Below are 21,067 nucleotides of genomic sequence, written 5' to 3' on the forward strand. Positions count from 1 at the left end.
TTTGAATGTTTTGTAAAAAGTAAATACACTTAAAAGGTAGAAAGAAACTGAAGATAAAATAATTGTGTTTTTTGTAATTTTGTTTAAAAGTATATAATCACTTGATTGAATATCAGCCATTTTGGAGTTTTGGTGTTAGATGAAGTCTACATACATTCTCCAACACACTTGGGATATAAGGGTGAAGTGCAACATGCAACTTCACCACTAAATGTAGCTACATTTTACGCACTGTACCTTTCAAATACAGGTTTTCCTCTTCCAACTTTGATAAAATACTGACAAAATTCAGCATTGACTGACCTAATCACTTTTATATTACATTCTGTAATGGACCAATACAAACAATATATTTTGGTTCACTTGCTGGCTCAAGTGAATGTTTGTTTCTTCCTAAAAATACTAGAGATGGTCTGATCCGTCAGACCATTAGACCACTCGGTGCTTATATTTTTGGGACATTTTTTCCCTTTGATGGACGGGACAGTATTGCATGAGGAATAGGGGGCAGATGTGTAGCAAAGGAACAAAAGTCAAATTGAATCCAGGTCCAGGACCAACAGATATATCCTGTATCCATAGGTCTATGATTTCTTAGGAATGTTTAAAGGACACCCACAACAGAAGGAGAAAAGATAAATGCTATTTATTTTCCGGAAGCAATTTCAGGCTAACAAATAATGTGTAAAAGTTCTCCCCTAGCAAATGAACGATTAAAACTCATGGTTCTGAAATCACTGCTGTTCCAACTCATGAATCTGATCCAGTGTCGTGTAAAATGTTGTGTTAAACTGCATCATCAATGAAAAGTGTTTGTTTTATCTCTATGGATGAAAAGCTTGTTATTTCAGAGTAAACCAGGGCCTCATACTGGTTTCTTTCCTCCACGCTGCAGTGGCAGCAGGTGTTACAGATGCAGAGACTTCACTCTTTTTTTACAGTCCAAAAATCAAGATTTCAACAAGATCAGATTTATATTATTCTGGTTCCATCTCAGTTTAGCCAGTCCAGATCATCTTCATCCTCATCATCACCAAACAAAGGGGCAGGAGGGGGGCAGCCCTTCAAACTCTGCACACAAGCCACACAGATGGAAAAATCAGTGTTGTACTGATGGATACGTAAACCTTTTTATTGACTTAGTAAACATGGAGACAAAAGACAAAAGATGGGAGCTGGGGGGGGGGGGAGACTGATTGGACTCTACAGATCCTTCCTTACCAGCTCCTCCTCCTCATCCTCGCTGGCTGCTGTGGGACATTTGACGGGAGTAGTGATCTGGAAAAATGGCTCAGTGCCATTTTCCTCGCTAATCCCCCCAGGCAAGCTGAGAGAATAGCAGAGACAGGGCGGGGGAGGGAGAGGGGGTGGGAGGGGCATAAACAAGGAAGGTGGTTGAAGCAACACACGGTTAGTTCACAGAAACACAGGTGTGTGTGTGTGTGTGTGTGTGTGTGTAACCATCCCCTTAACATATACTGTATGATCAGGCTGCAGCTAACACTTATTTTCATTATCGATTTATCTGTTGATTATTTGCATGTAAGTAATCATTTGGTCCAGAAATGTTAACCAGTGTTTTGTCTTAAAGATTTTATTTGTTATGAAGCAAAGAAACCAAAAATAGTCACATTTAAGAAGCCGGAAAAAAAACATTCAAACCAAAGAATCATTTATGAAATTAGTTGACGATTAATTTAGTTATCTTTCAATAATCAATTAATCGTGCCAGCCCAGTGACATGTGATGTATATTATATAATGCTGCAGCACTTCACTCAGAGTGTATTTTCTTAACTTTATAAAGAACGTGAACCTGTCGGTGACAATACTCACCGTGAGCTGTTCTGCAGTGGGTCAGGTGGTGGAGGTGGGTTGGCCGGAGGTCTAAAAATGTTCTGAGAGGCATCATCCATCTTGTCTTCATGCTCCATGCTCTTGTCGTCCACCTCGCCGCTCACTGCAGCGGTGTCTTGTCCATCCTCAGGAGGTAAACTCTGTTGTGGATGTGCAGACTCTGGATCAGCGCCTCTGGACGTCGTCTTGGAACACTTTTCCTGCTCCTGCTGTCTGTCAGATTCTGCTGCTGCTGCTGCTGCTGCTGCTGCTGGTGTGTCCTGCTGTGTCTGAAGCTCACTCGAGGAAGCTGGGTGGAGATCAGTGGATAGTAACACCCTGGTCTGGCTTTGTGTTTCGCTCTCACCAGCTGTCTCTTCATCTTTTGACTCAGTTACTGTCTCTTCATCATTTGACTCAGTTATTATCTCTTCATCTTTTGACTCAGTTAATGTCTCTTCATCATTTGACTCAGTTATTATCTCTTCATCTTTTGACTCAGTTACTGTCTCTTCATCTTTTAACTCAGTTACTATCTCTTCATCTTTTAACTCCGTTATTATCTCTTCCTCCTTTTCCTCTGATACTTTGTGCTTCGTCTGGGTCTCAGTGTTGTGATGAGAATCCCTATCGGCCACATGCTCTCCCTCCTCCTCTTTTCCTTCCTCTCTGACTTGTCCCTCTCCATTCACATGTACATTTTCATCAGGTTGCTCCTCTGTGTGTGTCACATTGTCACTTTCTTCCTCCTCCTCCTCTTCCTCTTCCCTCTTAGGCAGGGATGAAGATGCCCTTGTGCCACTGAGCAGCTCCAGAGTGACATTCTTGGGAAAGGAAAAATTGATATGATTAAGAAATTCACCCAAAATTTGCTGTAGAAACAAAACATTGACTGCTGTTTAGGCAAAAGCTACTTAATAAAGCACTTTTTATTATAAAGCATGTTAATTGGATAATAGACTATAGATTTTCATAGCCTGAGCAGTGTGTATGGAGTACTTACTTTAATGGTGGTGACAATCACTGCCAGAACGGCCTGGCCAGAGTAAGACTCACTCAGGTCAAACTCCCCACGCAGCGAATGAAACACTCCATTCATGACGCGCTTCACCTGCAATTACACGCAGCAGCTTTCAATTTCAAGCTTAGAAACGATGAGTCATGTATAAAACTAAAACAAGGGCCAGTCAAATGAGCAGCTGTCAGGTTGCAGCTCACCTGAGAGCTTCAGTAGGCAGCATGAGTCATGGATTTACACAAATATTCTGGTGCACAGTGCACAGTGGTGTATTTTCCTTTGTTAATTAAGTTGTATGTTGTTAAAACTGTGTTTCCCAATCCTGAGGCCTCATGTATGAAGCTTGCATATGCACAAAAGACGTTTCTATGCAAAGTTTGGGATTTATAAACACAAGTTTGACGTGAAACGTGCAGTCCCACGCATACACACATAAACGGGAAAGGTGAAACTGCAAATGAATATGCAAAAACTGTGTAAAATGAATTCAAATAGTGATGCTAAAAACAAGATTTTGTTTGCACACAAATAAATCAAATCTAAAAAAAAAAATGAATACACGATATCTGTTATTGCAAGATAACATTTAAATAAATACTTTGTGGTATGACATGCATTCTCAGGGATAAGTGATATTTTTTTTTTATTGTGAAGAATGTTGCAACAGTAATTAGAAATGTGCTTTTCTAATCAAGGGAATAACTACATTATTGTCGTTATTGTGCAGCCTGCCTGTCATCAAATATGGATAAAATGATGCAAAATAGTTGATCCATTTCTGCTGGAGGAGGAGAGACAAATGGGAGTTTCAGAGGAGGATTTTTAGAGCCCAGTAACATCTGCTGGTCAATGATGATTGTGATTCAGTTCCTGTCCTGTTGGATCTCTGTGCCACACTGATGCTGTGTCAGCGTGCTAGATATGGCAATTACTGTACGTACAAATAATATTCAACATAGCAACCCACTTACAATGTCTCCAAGTTTATGGTTAAGTGCGGACGTTACCTGAAGCTCGTAAAAGCTGTGCTGAATTGTGAGTTTGTGCACATGCTCTGCCCTGTATGTTTTGGACGTTAGATGTTTAGATGAGCTTGAAACACTAGTCACTAATTCATTGTTGTCATTGTATGTCAGTTATCAGTTCAATGAGTGTCAACTGATTATTTGTTGACATGTTACTGAATACATGTTGATTATTAATAGAGAGACAAACTAAAGTGTTTCCCCATGTTTCTACAGTAGGAAAATGGACAAACCATTGAGTTGTGTGTGTGTGTGTGTGTGTGTGTGTGTGTGTGTGTGTGTGTGTGTGTGTGTACCTCTGCTGCAGTGTCTCCTGACCCCTCCTGCTCCGTCAGTTTCTTCTCCATCTCAGTCACTTTTCTTTCAAGCCTCTCTCTTGTCGTTAGTCCTTGTTTCTCCAGTGCTGTGTACTTAAAGAGAACAACACTTTGTTAGTCTAAGGAATGAATAACAGTTGAGTAAATTCAAACAAGGCCTTAAAAAGTTCCAGGAAGGTGACATCATTCCATCAGTGATGACTGGACATCTATCTTACTTTTTCCTGAAGTGCCTGCAGTTCTTCCATCTGCTCACGCTGCTGTGACAAACTTTGCTCCTCCGATTCTCTCGACTGCTTCAGAAGAGTAAACTGTTGAGAGGAAAAGAAGAACCACACGACATTCTCAATCTATGACCAAATTGACTAAATAAAAAAAAAAAGATTTGTTTTACAATCCACGTCATATCCAATGTAAGACAACGTAAAGACACACCAGTGGATTCCTTCTTTTTAAGAATGTAAAAAATTGCCTGCTGTTATTGCTCTCTGGTGGTTTATGTTGTTTTCTCAGTGGAATGATGGCCTTCTTCACTTGCATTGACAACTCTTTGGAACGTCATATTGAAAATTTTAAGTGAAAAGCCAAAAGTGCGGGAACTTTTGAGAATGAGTGTGTGTGTGTGTGTGTGTACCTTTTCCTGGAGATGGCTCAGCTTGTCCTGCAGAGTGTCTCTCTGCTCTGTGAGCTCAGACAAATCTCTCCTGTGCTGCTCTTTGGAGGTCATCAACATCTGCTCACACTTCCTCTTCCAGTCCTCCTCAAGCTCTGCCTGCAGCTGAGACAACTGCCACGCACACACACCATAATATAATTCTGCTCCTTGTGATGAACACTTGCAGAAAATGCCCTTTCACCTCTAATTCAACAGATATATCAGTGAGAAAAGGCTGATTGTCGTTCTACAGTATTTTTTTTCATATGACTCAACCTGTTCAGATGTAGCTTGGTCAGTGCTGGCCCTGGCCTTGCGGAGTTGAGATCGCAGGCTGTTCAGCTCCTGCTGGTTGCTCCTGCGAAGCTCCTCCACCTCTTCGTCTCGATGCTGGCGCTCAACCTGCCACTTTTTCTTCCTTTCCAAAAGTGTCTTAAAGAGAGAGAATATCACAGTCAGATTATAAAGGCTCAAGGACCTATTTTTGTTTTGCAATTTATTAAAAACTGAAATGATAAATAAAAGTTATTCATTGTTAGTCTTTCATTCTGGGACAACTCACAGTAGTATAACATTTAATGCACAGTATATAACATGGGTAAAATATGGAGAAGCACTGTAAGGTATAAATATTTAGTGCAGACACAATTATCCTTGCTTCTGTGTGCAGTGCCCTTTCAATGACAGAGGGACAAAAACAAGTACGTACTCGCTCTAGAGCTTCTTTATCAGTCTTCAGGTCCTGCAGCTCCTCATCCAGACCGTTGACCCTCAGCTCCACCTCTTTGCGTCTCTGCTTCTCAGAGCGGTACTGAGCCTGAGCCCTCTCTGCCGTCTCCTTCAGCTCTGTATCATAGAAACACAGCTTTGTTAGACCGGTGTTTATATGATGCCAACATGATCTCAACTGGATTAGATGGTTGATTATATGGAACTAGGGCTGCAACTTGCAATTCTTTTTTATTATTGATTAACCTGACAATTATTCTCCCAATATATAATCCATCCATCCATCTACTACCACTTTATCCTCCACATGAGGGCGCTGTGCCAATCTCAGTTGACATAGGGCGATAGGTGGGGTGCACCCTTGTCCAATTTACCTAATCCACAAATCTGCATGTCTTATGACTGTGGGAGGAAACCACTACAAAGTACCTACTCAACGTGGGCGGAGTCATCACTGCATGGCTGCATGAGACTTTGTTTTCCACGCAACACACACACACACACAAATTAATTAAAGATATTTGTTCAGTACTTCCTCCATGACCGGAGCAACCAAAGAAACCAAACATTTGTCCCATATTAGAAACTGAAAAGAAAGTTGTTGTTGTTGTTTTGTTTTTTTTAAATAAAAAACCTTAGGTGTGCCCTCTGCTCGATTCTAAAGGGTACTACCTAAATAGGCGCTTAGAAGATGGCAGCATACATTTCAAGCATGTAATTACAGTTTGAACACTAACTTCACACCCCTGTTGGAAATAATATTACATTTTGAATAAAAATGGCGGGTCTATGAGCCACATACCTGAACTAACTGAAAATACAGATATTATCAAAAAGGCTTAAGAAATAAGGGCACAATTTTGTTTTAAAATGACATCAACCATAGTTACAATGAACACAAACACAGACTACATTCAGACCTGGTAACATCCTTATGTAAAATGACTGTGAAGCTGTGTCCTTAGGATGGATTTACATTCAGTTCAAACATGCAAAAATATGTGGTACTATGTTTTCCCTAAATGAGCAACAAATGAGTTGTGATCAGTCACAAATTAACACAATTGTACACGAGCAGCCAGGCTCTGTTACCTTGGTGATGTTGTGGAAGGTCACAGGTCATACACCATGACAAGACTGAGTGCAGCAACTTATTTGTGAGAGCATTCTTACTTAATAGCTTTACACAGCAGCACTGATGCAATAATGTTTATATCTTTGTCTGAGGCCCAGCTGTAATATGTCCAAGGCACACATGTAGGGAAGCTCTGCACTAGAACCTTATCAACAGTTATCAATGTTGTGTATATTATTTAATTAAAGACAATGAAAGTCTAGCAATAATTAGGTTTTTGTTGATATTAAAGTTGCATCTGAGGTGAACAGTCACTGATATTCATGCAGAATATCATATGATCCAACACTGAAGGAATGATGAATGAACAAAAGAATAAAACACAGAGGAGGTCTTGTTTTTCTGCAGCTGTACGTTTTCTCACCCTGGTTTTATGGGTTATAAAATATTACTTAATGAATTAGTCTAAACATTAGACAGTCAAATGTTTCAATAAAATTGAATTTTAACCCTGATTTACCCCAAAACTTTTGAATTTCCCTGTATTCTTAATTGGAACTTAATAATGGTTCAAAAAGGCCTACAGAAGTCACGTTAATAAAGACATCATTCTGTAATTTTTTTTTTTTAATAAATTACATAACTTGCAGATTTGTTATATTTCACTATTGTTTTTTATAGTTAAATAAAATAACATTAAAACAAACCTTCCATCTGTGTTTCCAAGGAGGTGATGCATTGACAATGGTTCTCATTGTCCAGCAGCACTGAACTCAATTTACTCTGCAGCTCCATAGCCTTCTGTTGGTGAGATGTTGCTTCTAACTGCAGCTGAGACAGTCGTGCTGTGGACGAAGCCAGATCCTCTGTCAGACGAACCTTAAGGGGCAAAGGAGAAAAGAAATGATGTGGTGAGAGGAGTGGAATCATCACTGGCTGTCAATGTTACAACAAAGCCCAGGCCACAGACAGAGAGTGGAACAGACACGGCCTGGATGAACGGCTACTGGTGACATTAGCGTGAACGGCATGGCCCTGTGGAAGAATAATGAGGCGTAATAACGGATGAAGATAGAAAGAGAAATGGGAAAAGGATTTGTTTGTTTGTTTGTTACAATGTCAATGAAGCGTGATATTATTCCAGTTAGAGTTGGGTCAAATAGTAGTTGCACACGTCATTGTCTGCATCATGTTTTGAAGTAGGCAACTATGACAGGGAGATGATCAAATCCCTTGTTTACTTCCAGATTTTGCTCCAAGGTAAATGTAGAACGGCAGAGGCCATTTTCATTGTGAAATTATTTTAGGCAACTTTATCTTCCCAAGTTTACATTGTGACACATTTCATTAAAAAACTGAGGAGCAATATTGGATTTGCTTGCTCAAAACCAAATATGCTAATGCTAATGTGTCATTTTCCTTATTCTGCAGATACTTTTTGACCCTGAACTGGTAGCCGTGCACAAAGAATACAAGCTCACCTGGCCAGAGCCCAGGTCCTGAGACAGAGCAGGCTGAGAAGAGAGAGCAGTAAATGCTAGATAATCCTCAGTGACAATTAACCGTGCAGAGAGTGGAGCATTTAGTATTAGTAACAAAAAACAGAGGTGCATATCAGTATCCAATCATACAGCTGTTTTATTATTAATTATATGTATTCTTTTCCTCTCTTTTTTTTATTTTTTTTTTAAAAGGTCAAATTGTTTAGGATGGGGGACATAAATATATATTTAAAAGTCTTCATTATTTGTTATCACTAGACATTTTCCATTACCTCAGAATCACCCTTTAATATAACACAGGTCCTTGACATAAAGCACCATGTTTGTTAGTTGCAGTATGCAACTTCAGCCCTGGGTGACACACACTGGTCCGTTAAATGATGAGAGGTTCACAATTTTTACAAGAAAGGAAATATTTTGGGGAAACCCTCAGGTATTTATCTCTCTTGGAATAATTTTGACTATGAATTGTTTATTAGGAAGTACTCTGAATCACTTCAGATTACACAAAGGAAATGTATTTACTATTGCAAAATATAGTCCTATATCATTAATGACCAATCTGGATACTATTCATGCACCGACTCAATGTCAGCAGGCATTACAGTTTGATAAATGTACCATCCCCATCTGTGAGTGACATTACTTATCTTAAATGCCAGGAGAGAGACCTGTCACGCATCCAACTAAAATAACATGAAAACACCAACAAATAAAATCTAAAGTCTTTTACTCGTCTGCTTGTGTTCCCTGCTTTTTTCTCCATCCACAGTTTCATCTTTGTTTTGTCTCACTTTCTCTTTTCCCTCAACTCCCACCACTACAGAGCACTGTATACAGATTATTCCTCAAGATTGGTCCAGTCAGTTTTCTAAAACTCCACACTGGGGGAAGCAAGGTCTCATGGCTGCTAAAAAAAAACGATATTCACCCAGACTAAGGCAATAGTTAGAGTTTCTATTGAGGGTCTGTGGGAATATTAATGATTCCATTTGCAGTCACCCACCTTGTCCTGTTCAGCCTGCAGTAATCTGGCCTGGTTGTGTTCACTGGTGGACTTTAAGGAGTCATTCCTCTGCTCCTGCAGCAGGTTACTCTGCTCCACATATCTGGACAAGGACAACACTTGCACACTATGGCCACCTCAAACACCGACAAACTGAAAACTTTCTCCGTTATTGTTAAATCTTCTGACTCACCTCTGGTTCTGGTTTATAAGATCCCCAATCTTGCGGTTTTGCTCCTCAATGCGAGAGCTTTTCTCAAAGACTTCCTTTTTTAAACATTCATTTTCCTAAAAACACAAACAGAGAACAATTTTCTAATAAAAATCCCCTGAAAAATTAAACAAGATGATCAATTTTTACTCAGTTAAAAGGGATGACTAAACTAAAATTGAGTAGGACATCATGTAAACACAAAAAACAGTATGTACCCCCTGGTGGGCCTGGATAGTACTGCAGTTAATTTACAGTTTTAATAAAAAAATCTGAAAATATCTGACCAGTGCCAGATAAGACTTTCAGAATTTGTAAATGGTTAATGTCGAGAATTATTTCGATGTATACCTGCATGATTCTTTGGATGCTGTGCATGATCATGGAGGTTTCCATCGACATGTTAGACACACCCACGGAAAGACTTCCCTGTCTTTGAAGATCATCTATCTATTGAAGTAAAGAAAAAATAAAAAAACATTATCTAAGTCCTTTCTTTTAAAGGTGCTTGATAAACACATTCTTGTCCATGTGATGTATACCTTTGAGGCCAGTTGATCCACTTTATCTGTTACTTTACCGACAGCTAACCGGATTTCTGTACTGTGCTGTCGTGCTTCCGTCATTAAGAAGGAATTCACATCACTGGAGCCTGGTGAACAAACAGCACGATCATACAATCATAAACAATGAAACAGTTCAAATGGAATTCTGTGTGAAATACAATAGATTTGACATTCAGTCTCAGGATTCTGACAGTAGATAGAATTAATTCAGTACAAGGTGGTAGCACACATGCAAAGTTGCAGTATAGATTATGGTTGGATTATTTGCCTTTTCATTATTAATATAATTATTATTATTACATAATAATACTTTTAAATTATGATGTAGAAAAGCACATTGTAATATGTAAAGTAATACTAATCACTGTCTCTCGAGCAGCTGTATTTTTACCAATTTTTTAAACACTATATTTTACCCAAATTCCATCACTCAATTTAAACGGTTTACCAAAGGTTGGCCCCTACAGTGACCATAGGGCCAGGTAATGAGGCTCTTACTTCAGGTCATCCCTATTTAAAAACTTCCAAATCATTACCAGGTGTGCAAAACATTTTTTTCTCATTTCAAAACATCCAAACATTCATGACTATGGGAACCCTGGTATTAGTAAAAGACTATATTATTAATAGTATTCTGGTTTGAAGGCTCTTACCCATGTATGGGACAGTTTGAGCAGGGAAGACCTGGCCAACAGGCTGCAGCTGAGATGGAGCCACAGAGGACTGTGTGTAGGAGTAGGGCTATGAAAAAACATAATGCACTGACATTACCAGATTTGCTTTTTCTTGTTAAACATGCATACTGACCATGTGCTCGTAAAAAAATGTGGTGAACACTTACCTGAAAAGCATGACAGTTTCCCGACAACCCAGGCAGTGCAGCTACAGTGGTCATGACAGGAAGTAAGGTAGAAGGTGGCGCAGTGTGAGAATGAGGATGTACTGCAGGAGAAACAACACAATACAAGTCATTTACCAAGAAATACTGGACATCGCCAGTGGTCATTGTGTGTGTTGTAATTCACAAATAATGTAGATATAAAGAGGTAGAATAAGCTGACCCTGTGGTGCAGCAGGAGGAGCAGTGGAGATCTGCACTGGAGATGATGCAACAGGCTGATCCTTCACTCTGCTACCAGTGGTGTCCTGGAGGTCGATGCAAAATTGCAGATTCTGAGTTTCACAGCAATTTTCAGAGGGGAAAACTGGAAATTGGATTATTCTAATGTTTTGTGGCAAAGAGGCAGAGCTTAATCAACAATTTGACAGGTCTCCCACCTCTGTTTTTAAATAAACAACATGAAAAGTTATTTAGTTAGTTCTCAATATCAACTCTACAAATCACAGATACCTCATAAGTGCACGTATTTTTAAAAAAAAACTAAAAGTTACAAGACTCAATCAAACCAGACATCATTTAACATTTACATGACAAATATAGTATTTCCAGCAGCAGGACAGTGTAGGTGGGACTTAATCTAAAGAAAGTCATTGCAGAAAATTAAGCTTCACAAAGATAGGACGTTGAAAATGGAAGCAGCGTATTCAGAGATTTTATAGCGCTTTTCTAGTCTTGATGACCACTCAAAGCTGCTTTACACTTGAGTTTTGCCATTCACCGATTCACTCACACTTTCATACTGCGCATATATGTGTAGTGCATTTTTTTCTATCACTCATCTAGCATTACCGATTCCCGTTACAGGGACAGCCGTCAGGAGCAACGTGGGGTTAAGTGTCTTGCCCATGGAGCCATCGGCATGTCGACACCCTTCAAGTTAAAAGACGACTCGCTCTACCACTGAGTTACCGTCAGCCCCCCGGGTGTCATTGTCTCCTATTACCCCCAGATGGGACCGGCTCGCAGGGCTCCCACTAATTCAGCGGGATGGTGAGTTGTATTTTTACGCAAGATGGTATAATGTGTGGCCCCTCGTTGCAGGTCCCACATGCAGTTGTAAGTGACAGTCCATGCATAAATGGCCTGGCTAAAAATCTAAACATAGAAAACCTTGTTGAAAATCCCACCTCGAGCTCAGAGTCACTGGATTCAGGCTGGCTGCTCACTCCCGTCAGAAAGGGCAGCATGGGCTTTCCCATCTTTGCCATGCGAGAAATCAGCTTGGCTTTAGTGGCATCTGGATTCTGAGGGTTGAAAAGAAAATCACACCACACATAATGCTAAATAACTTCAAAACAACAAAATGAACTACTGAATTCTTTATGTAGAAGAAAGACGCAGTGAGGGTGCTTACTGCCAGCTGTTCACTGAGAGAGTTTGACTTTGCACGGAGTGGAGGCTCCCTGCAAAAAAGAAAAGAAATGTCCGAGATAACACCGGACATTTAAGTAAAAAAAAAAAGGAAGGACAATGTTATTCACCACTTCCTGCGGCTAATAACTTACCCCGGTCTGCCTTGACCTTGTGCAGTGGTCTGTACTGCAGGTTCTGGGGTCAGGTTCTCCACACTGGGGGCTGGGGACGGAGCAGGAGAAGGAGCAGCAGAGCTGACACTGGACCGGTCAGAACCACTGTCCTTGGAAAACTTCACCTATAGCACAAAATGAGCAGAACAAGCTTCACTTCCCACTTCATCAACGGAAAAACAGAGAAATAATTGGAGAAAAATTTGATTAAGAAATAAAGTGAGTGTACCCGCCGAAGTTCTGCTTCAAAAATAAGAGTGCTATCAGGCGGGATACGGTTGGGGACTCCTTTAGATCCATAAGCTAAGTGTGGGGGGATGACAATGAGACGGTGGCCTGCCTTCTTCATGCCCAGCATCCCTTCCTCCCAGCCCTGCGTACACACGGGAGGAAAATGAGGAAATAGCATGATGTTAACAAGATACAGTCATGATATGTTTAGTGTATTTAGTTTAGTGTTCACATATAAATGCATAAATGTGCACCTGTGTGTATATATATGTATATACATATACAAATGTATATATATATACAGTATATATATACATATACATATGTGTATGTATATATATATATATATATATATATATATATATACATATACATATGTGTATGTATATATATATATATATATATATACACACATATACATATATACACATATAATGTTTTAAACATGTTAGTAAACAGGAAACACTGGGGGACAGTGAAAGAGAGCACACAAACACACACAAGTCAGGGAGGGCAAGAGGGCAAGGGAGGCCCAGGGAGGGCAAGAGAGAAAATTCAAACTCACATGGAGAGAGAGATATCTCACCTTGATCACTTTTCCAGCTCCAATTTTCAGTCGCAGCAACTTGTCTTTGCTCTGGTTGGTGTCAAACATCTGAAGTGGTAAGTGAGATCTAATGAGTTTCGCATTGCACATCAAGAAAGAACTTGAGACAAAACAATGATATTGATTAGTAACAGTGAAGGTGCGTCTGACCAGTCCGAAGGTATGGTTCTGCAGGAGCCAGCCTGTGTACACCACCTCCAGAGAGTCTCCATGCTCCACCCCCTGGCCTTCTCCAGGACTCAGATCCTGAACCACCACAGAATCTAAACACGCTGCACTGTTCACTTTTGCCAAACACACCTGGGGCACATGGAATAGAATGTGTCACATGTGTATCCAGTGAAGGTCAGACTGATAAAGAGGTTTAGTAGATCAATGTAGACTGGTGAATGTTTACATAGCCACTCTGTAGGTCAGTATCAGCGTCACTCACCTCTTTGCAGAAGTCCGATGAAGCTTTCTCTGATTCGAACATCAGGGACCAGTTCTGCCTCTGGTCATCATAAAAAGTGCAGTAATAGTTTGGTTGTACCTGCGGGAGCGACAGAACGTGGTCCAGATCAATCAGGAACAATCAGTACATTGTATGTCACCAGTTATGTTTGTTTACACAACGGCTTTGAGGATTAAATGATTAATAACTGATTATTAAATGAATTGCCACCTGAGTGTTATCTTTGTTATTAATAAAAAAATGTTATTTACTTCTTAAATGTGAATATTTACTTATTTGTTCCTGTTTGATAGTAAACTGGACACAAATTAATGATGTCAACCATTTTGAGGCTTAAGAAACACTGAATTGAGTGCAAGTCTTTGGACCAAACAACTTATTAATTAATTGAGAAGATTTTCAATAGTTTCATAGTTATTTACACAGCAACGTTTCCTAAAGTCTACAGGTTGTACTCCCAAACACAATCTATATTGTGATGACCTTTGATATAATGTTCCTGTTGAGGAAAACATTGACAGACTACTATAAACTTTTATTATTCAATATATCTCTCTGTTCATCATATTATATCGTACAAATCATTAGTTGCTTGCTTTCATTCATTTATTTTAAAACCACAGTCATGTTAACAGTGGGCCCCTGAAGTCTGATAGACAGACAAGAAGACCCCGGGTCGGAACAAGAGCCTTTGTGCATGGAGTTTGCATGTTCTCCCTGTGTGTTGACTGTAAGTGTATGGTTGTTTGTCTCTGTAGTGGCCCTGTAATGATCTGGCCAACTGTCCAGGTTGTACCCTGCCTTTTACCCTATGTCAGCTGGGATTGGCACCAGCGCCCCTGTGATGTGTGGATTTCACATCCATATGAAAGGCACTGCTGTGATGCTTTGATGTTTGTCATGGCTCCTCGTGTCTCTACTCACTGTGAGAACAAAGCCTGTATGAATCTTGGCAGTGGCCACTTGTTTCTGTTGGCTCAAGTACAGTAGCAGCTTGTACTGCAAAAAAAAAGAGGAGTTGTATTCATACAAAGCATAAAAAGTCAAAGTGGTATTCTCAGTGACCAATCAGCACAGCTCTTACCTCTTTAGTTGTGTGGTTCCCCAGTGTGGCTGCTCCCAGCTTCCCCTGCTTCACATACTGTCCATTAATACTGTGAGACAAAAATGGCAGAGAGGCTTTTCTATGGACTTGACCATTAGATGATTTGGTTGACTGTGGGTTAGCATATAGTTCAGGTTTATTGAAGTGTGGTTGCATGAGTGTTACAGCCACAGGCCTGTGCCCTTCTCTTAAACCTGTGGGCATGTTTTTAGAGATGCAAAGTTGTCTAAGTGGCTCCTCGTCTGCCAATGGTTAGAATCTTTGTGTGGACAGGACCATGATTGGTGTGGTACACATCTTCAGTGATCCAACCCACTGAAGGAAGAAATCACATGAAGCACTCTCGTCATTCAGGCTGGGTGCCTCTTAAAAATCTCTGTGACTCAGATTTGTACTGAGTGGCACTTGATTTTGTATTTTTGGGTCAACAGGTTTTTTTCCATTTAACATTTCAACATTTATGCACCACGCTTGGTTCTTTTTTTTTGTGCTGAGAAGCACGAGGTGAGGGAGCTGTATTTTGGTTTTCTTTTAAATTGAATAGGCTTATTTTAGGCAGGGCGATAATGTTTCATTGATTTTATTCAGAAAATTAGATTTTAGCCACTTAATAAAAGACACAACCAATAAAACCTAAGCCTTCTTAAGTTTCCATTATCTTAAGAATGTGTTTTACAGCTTTATTTTGCTGTTAGACTCTTCTGACTAGAATCTAAAGGTTTATTCTCCCCCAACCTGAATCCTTATATAAAATTCCTGTTTACAGCTAAAAGGAACCAGGAACTTCTGGTCGAGTGCTGCCTATTTGGTATGTTAGTGTAACTAAGCAATAGATGTATGCACTAAAATCACAAAATAATACATTTGAGCTTAAGTATGGTAGCAGCAGTGGATCAAAAAGTGTCATAAACACTAAATATTATAAATGAAATATAATCTACATAATCATATTAAAAGTCACTTCTTTCTTTTTAAGCCTCATTATTTGTGTTATAGTAGAATCGGACCATATTTATAGGCAATTTCATTGTTTCCTTTAACATTAAAAAGCCAAGGAAATCAACCAAGTATTGTTTTTAATGAAAGGTAATAACTGTAATTTAAGCATCTAATATAAATTATAAACAGTAGATGTTTTAGTGTATTTACAATATATTGTCAAACACTTTTGACAAGCACAAACATCTCATGAGCTCAGAGTTCAAAAATATCGTTATATCTCAATTATATGGGATATAGCCTAAAAATATCAAGATATTATTTATAAACAGTCAGTGTTAATGTGACACAGTACCTCACATAAGCACACTTCAAAATACGAGAACTATTGCTTTAAGCGTTACAGGAAAGTTTTCTTAATGCTAGTTTTTAAATTGGGTCAAAAAGTACTTGATTCAGTTCACATTATAAAACTCTGTGCTCACTATCTGAAGGCTTGGACTGCTGTGGCCAATAACACTGCTGGAGCTCTGGATGGAGGAGCAGGTAGTTTCTGTGAGGCTGGTGCTGTAAATACACAGAGTTATTACATTACATTACATGTCATTTAGCAGACGCTTTTATCCAAAGCGACTTACAATGGAATTGAGTACAATCAGCCAGGGGTGGAGTCGAACTTGCGGCCATTGCGACCATGATGTCTTTCGCAAACAGGGTACCGGTCTTAACCACTGAGCCACTCCACCCCAGAAGTTATGCACTTCATTTCCACACCAAAATGAAATCTTAATTGTTGTCTCTCTTTTTAATGCTCTTACCTGTGTTGGAGCTCTTTCTAGGCTGTTTTGGAGCTGTATACTGAAATGACTCATTCCCCTGATTGGACTGTTGGTCTAGTCCAAACAGAGATGCCAACTTAGCCCTGCAAAAAGGAACAAATATCTTTAGGGGCATGTCTGGGTTAGCATGCATAGAACTGTCTTAGTAGAATTACTGTCTACTTTACTAGGTCACAGCATGATACTAACAGAAAGAAGAGGTGTCCTCAAAAGTTTCAGAAGTGAATTCTACTGCACACAAGACATGGCCGATAAATGCTTCTTGACCCCACCCACTCCTGCTCTGCTGCTGTATACACACAAAGGCTCCCTCAGTCAGATCTGATAGTATTGCTTAACAGAACACATGTTCACATGAAGGATGTGGCATACAAATCATTTAACATTGTTTTTGCTCAGACCAAACCCAGGCAGAATAATAACATCAAATAAAATACATAAATACAAAAAACAATCGCCAAAAGCTACGCAGTGCAGCTTCCAGGTCTAGAATCAAAAATCATATATTTAAACTGCTAAATCTGTCAACAGGATATCAGGCTCTATCTCAGTGGATTTCGTCTTTGACAAACAAACTAACTTCATTCACAATCACGAGGCATAAAAATAAGACATTGGCATCATAGTAACATTTAAGTCATGAGCAATATTTCTGAAAAGCATCTGCCCTGCTGCCTTGTACTGACCCCTGAAACTCCTTCCACTGGTAATCACTGGTATCTCCCAGAATGGACATGTTGAAGGCCTTAAGGCCCTCATCTCCAGTTGTAAGGAAGTGGGATGAGGAGGAGCCACCAGTTTGCATGCGTTATTTAAAATCCTTCTAGTCAATGCTTCTGGTCTCCAGTGCTCCTACCCTGGGCCAACCCTGATCTCTGATCCATCGGCTGAAGTCATACCACAGTGTTACATTCAGCAGAAAAAAGTGAAGTGCTCTGACTTGGTGTTGGGCAGAGATGGACTGTAGCAGATGCCTTCACCCTTACTCCTTTAACAAAGAGCATGTGAGAGGAATTAGCTGCCAGATCACTCCTCCCACTCGGCCAGGACCTACACTGGCTGCTAAGTCATGCAGTGCCACAAAGCACCACTCGATAGTCAGTCTGAGAATGCAACAAAGCTGTACCTGATTTTCATTTCATAAAAAAAAACAAATGTCAATCGCAAAGGCTGCCTTCCATTTAGGCGATATAACAAAGCACACATATTTTCCCATCATGTGTCATTTTACTACTTTGATCCAGTTAAATCTCAGTGATCAGGACTGCAGTAAACTGAGGCTAGTTAATTACATCAGGATGCATAACAACCTTGTGACATTCAGGTCCGCAATGCAGTGTGAAAACATTTAGCCCTTTCCCTAAAGAGAAGTTAAGGTGCAAACGGAACAGAGAACCAAAATAAGAAGAACTGAGCTGTGATTTTTTTTTTATATATACATATATATATAAATACACACACACACACACATATATATATATATATATATATATATAAAAACACACATACATACATACATATATATACATATACATATATGTACTGTATATATATATATAAACACACATACATACATATATACATATATGTATATATATATATATATACATATATATATATATATATATATATATATATACTTAACTGTTAACAGTTTTAATTCTGTGGCTGTCTTGTGTATTTTTTGTCAACTTCAAGGGAACTCTCAAATGGCATTCGATAAAAAATGCACATTAATCAACACATGTAAGAGATCACCCTAAAGAAGTGTACCATTTGTCTCCATCTACTTTCTGATTAGCTTTAGGCCCCGTCTTTTTCTTTGACGTTTTGAAAATGTTTTCTGTAACCACCGCATTGTTTCAGTTAATGTCTCCATCCACGCACAAAACCTCCCGAAATGACTCTTAACATTTACTGTAGTACATAGAAGAATAAGGTTGAGCATGCACATACAGCATTTGCGAAGGTAAGTGACAGCAAATGAGGTGTAAGAGGTTATAACATCATCATTTTCCGAAAGTAGCATATTGGTTGTCTACATGAAAATGTAAAGGTGGCATTTTGAGATTTTCCCACTCTGGGACCCATTTCCAAAAAATAACATTTCAATGCTCCAAAAATGCAGTTTCAGTTAGATTAAAACCCTGATAGGATTGTCATGTGGACAGCCTCTTAAGCACACTGAAACCCCTCTTCATTCTTATTACATGGGTCTTATGACAATATAAGCTGTTCTTAGACATGAATTCCAGAGAATTGGGTCCACACTTTCTCTGGAGGTTCCCATTTACGCAGTGGACGTTTGTCTGTGTCAGGTCATCCAGGTGAGGAACATTTGCATTTTCACCAACAGCCTCTCTGAACAATCTCTTGTCTCAAGTATGAAAGCAACATGCACTCAGTGAGAAGTAATAGTTTTATGGGAACCCCCTTTAACTGTGTGATCTGCAATGTCATTAAGCATGAAATCCCTTAAACTTGGTCCATTGTCACAAACTGGTTTCTATGGAGTTGGTCATGATGTTGAGCATCTGCCTCACACTGAGTTTGCCTGGGGTTCCAAAGTCTCCAATCAGTGCCCTCGTTCGCAAAATAACTCAAAGAACCTGATGAGATCAGGCAGCTTCATTTGTTAAATAAGTAAGTAAGTAATAAAAAAGCATGTCTCACAGCAGGCCTTCATCACAGCAGCCATTTAAACTATAGATATACACAGTGAACAGAACCTTTATTATTGAAGGTTATGTGCATAACTTTAGAGGTGATTTGAAACTGCTGTGTTTACCTACTATCAAAATGACAACAGTGACAAAGGCCTGTTGTGAGACTAAAGTAGTTATTTTATCAGTCCTAACTTAGACAAGAGTATCGCGAGACAATCATTGTCTCTTAACTCTCCATCATTCATATCCAGCGGGACAATAAGTACACAATGACCAGCAAGCAGGTCAATATCATGAGAGATTCTGCAGTGGTTTACAACAATAACAGACATTTAAAAACCACAACACAAGCAAATAGGATGGACTATGTCGCCCAGGACTTAAACTAAAATGTCTAACCTACGGTCAAAGACGTATTATCATATATGTTGTGAAATGTAGCTCATGAACGAGCACACCTTACCAAGGCTGCATTGTGCAAGCTAGTTAGCTCACATGCTAAGAGAGCTAGCTTGATGGGCAAATGAGACGTACGCACCCTCCTGATGGAGACAAGAAATCTCTGTCTTCGTCGTCGCCGCCGAACATACTTCTTCAGCTCGAGGCCTATTTATTTTTTCAATAAAACAAAGGCAACAAGGACCGGGATGTTACTCGGTGTGTCTGTTGAACGCTAGTTCCTGGTTGTGGTGGAATCAGCTGACTTCCCACATGACCCTGTGTTAGTTTCCATCATAACCACGAGAGGGCGAAACGGCACCAAACATAGTGGATGGAAGCCACAAAGGAGGTAAAACCAAACGATAATAAAATATCCTCAATGGAGGTCGAAATAATCAGATAAAAAGTCATAATAATGAGATAAAAAAAAGTCGAAATAATGAGATAAAAAGCCATAATTATGAGACAAAAAGTCATGTTTATGAGACAAAATGTCGAAATTATGAGATAAAACGTCAAAATGATGAGATAAATGTCAAAATTATGAGCAAAAATGTCGAAATTATGAGATAAAAAGTCATAATTATGAGACAAAAAGTCATAATAATGAGATAAAAAAAGTAGAAATTATGAGATAAAAAGCCATAATTATGAGATAAAAAAGTCATAATTATGAGACAAAAAGTCATAATTATGAGACAAAAAGTCATAATTATGAGACAAAAAGTCAAAATGATGAGATAAAACGTCAAAATGATGAGATAAAATGTCAAATTATGAGCAAAAATGTCGAAATTATGAGATCAAATGTCATATTTATGAGATGAAAAGTCATAATTATGAGATAAAAAGTAATTACATGTTTAAAATATTAGGACAAAGCAGATTTTTGCTATTTATTCGTCGCTCATTAGCATTTATTTTCAAACTTATGATTAACAGGCTGCTGTGTGGATTCATTGAAGAGAGGAGACTGACATCGTGACACAGATGATGGTGTGGACTGTGGAGCAATGTCCGTTTCCGTCTGGCCAGCCCCTGAGTTTACTGTCAGGTAGAGTTGTCAAAGGGTCGGTGGGTTCGGGGCCCCTTTTATCCGCTCATAAAACACATTTCTTGCAGGTTGTAAATTATATGATGTTTGTTGTGATGAAGAGGAAATCTGGCTGCCTGCTTGGTTGGTTGAGAGGGGCAGACCTGACGCATGCAGGCGTAACCCCCGACACTTCGGGCATGTTAGTTTAATTTTTGGAGTGCTTTTATGATGCCCAACGTGAACTTCATCTTGTGCTGCTATGGGCAGAACGACTCAGACAAAAACCTTGAACATCACTGCCAGCAGAATGCCAACGATATTGCATAGCTGGCAGCCGTGCATCAGCGGCATGTGCTCGGGCGGACAATTCATGCTGGCTTGTC

The 21,067-nt window shown here is 39.4% G+C and overlaps 1 protein-coding gene across 2 annotated transcripts; it reads right to left on the bottom strand.

The window, feature by feature from the left end:
• Positions 1–630: 630 nt before the first annotated feature.
• On the bottom strand, positions 631–19,912 carry fkbp15b (FKBP prolyl isomerase family member 15b). Of its 2 annotated transcripts, XM_058636671.1 has the most exons (30): positions 19,746–19,912; positions 16,521–16,624; positions 16,188–16,269; positions 14,743–14,812; positions 14,583–14,657; positions 13,638–13,736; positions 13,355–13,504; positions 13,184–13,252; positions 12,596–12,739; positions 12,346–12,491; positions 12,195–12,243; positions 11,968–12,084; positions 11,001–11,085; positions 10,781–10,881; positions 10,593–10,680; positions 9,916–10,025; positions 9,725–9,823; positions 9,356–9,450; positions 9,163–9,265; positions 8,136–8,168; positions 7,362–7,533; positions 5,560–5,696; positions 5,127–5,282; positions 4,830–4,982; positions 4,414–4,506; positions 4,175–4,288; positions 2,839–2,946; positions 1,836–2,659; positions 1,222–1,327; positions 631–1,071 (listed from the first exon to the last, which is right to left on the bottom strand). In XM_058636671.1, the coding sequence occupies exons 1-30, from the start codon at positions 19,793–19,795 to the stop codon at positions 994–996; spliced, it is 3,810 nt and encodes a 1,269-aa protein (XP_058492654.1). In that variant the 5' UTR covers positions 19,796–19,912; the 3' UTR covers positions 631–993. The 2 variants fall into 2 exon arrangements, with proteins under 2 accessions (XP_058492654.1, XP_058492655.1); XM_058636672.1 differs by lacking the exon at positions 8,136–8,168.
• Positions 19,913–21,067: the final 1,155 nt, after the last annotated feature.

This window comes from Solea solea, chromosome 8 (assembly GCF_958295425.1).
Source record: "Solea solea chromosome 8, fSolSol10.1, whole genome shotgun sequence".
Classification (NCBI taxonomy): domain Eukaryota; kingdom Metazoa; phylum Chordata; class Actinopteri; order Pleuronectiformes; family Soleidae; genus Solea; species Solea solea.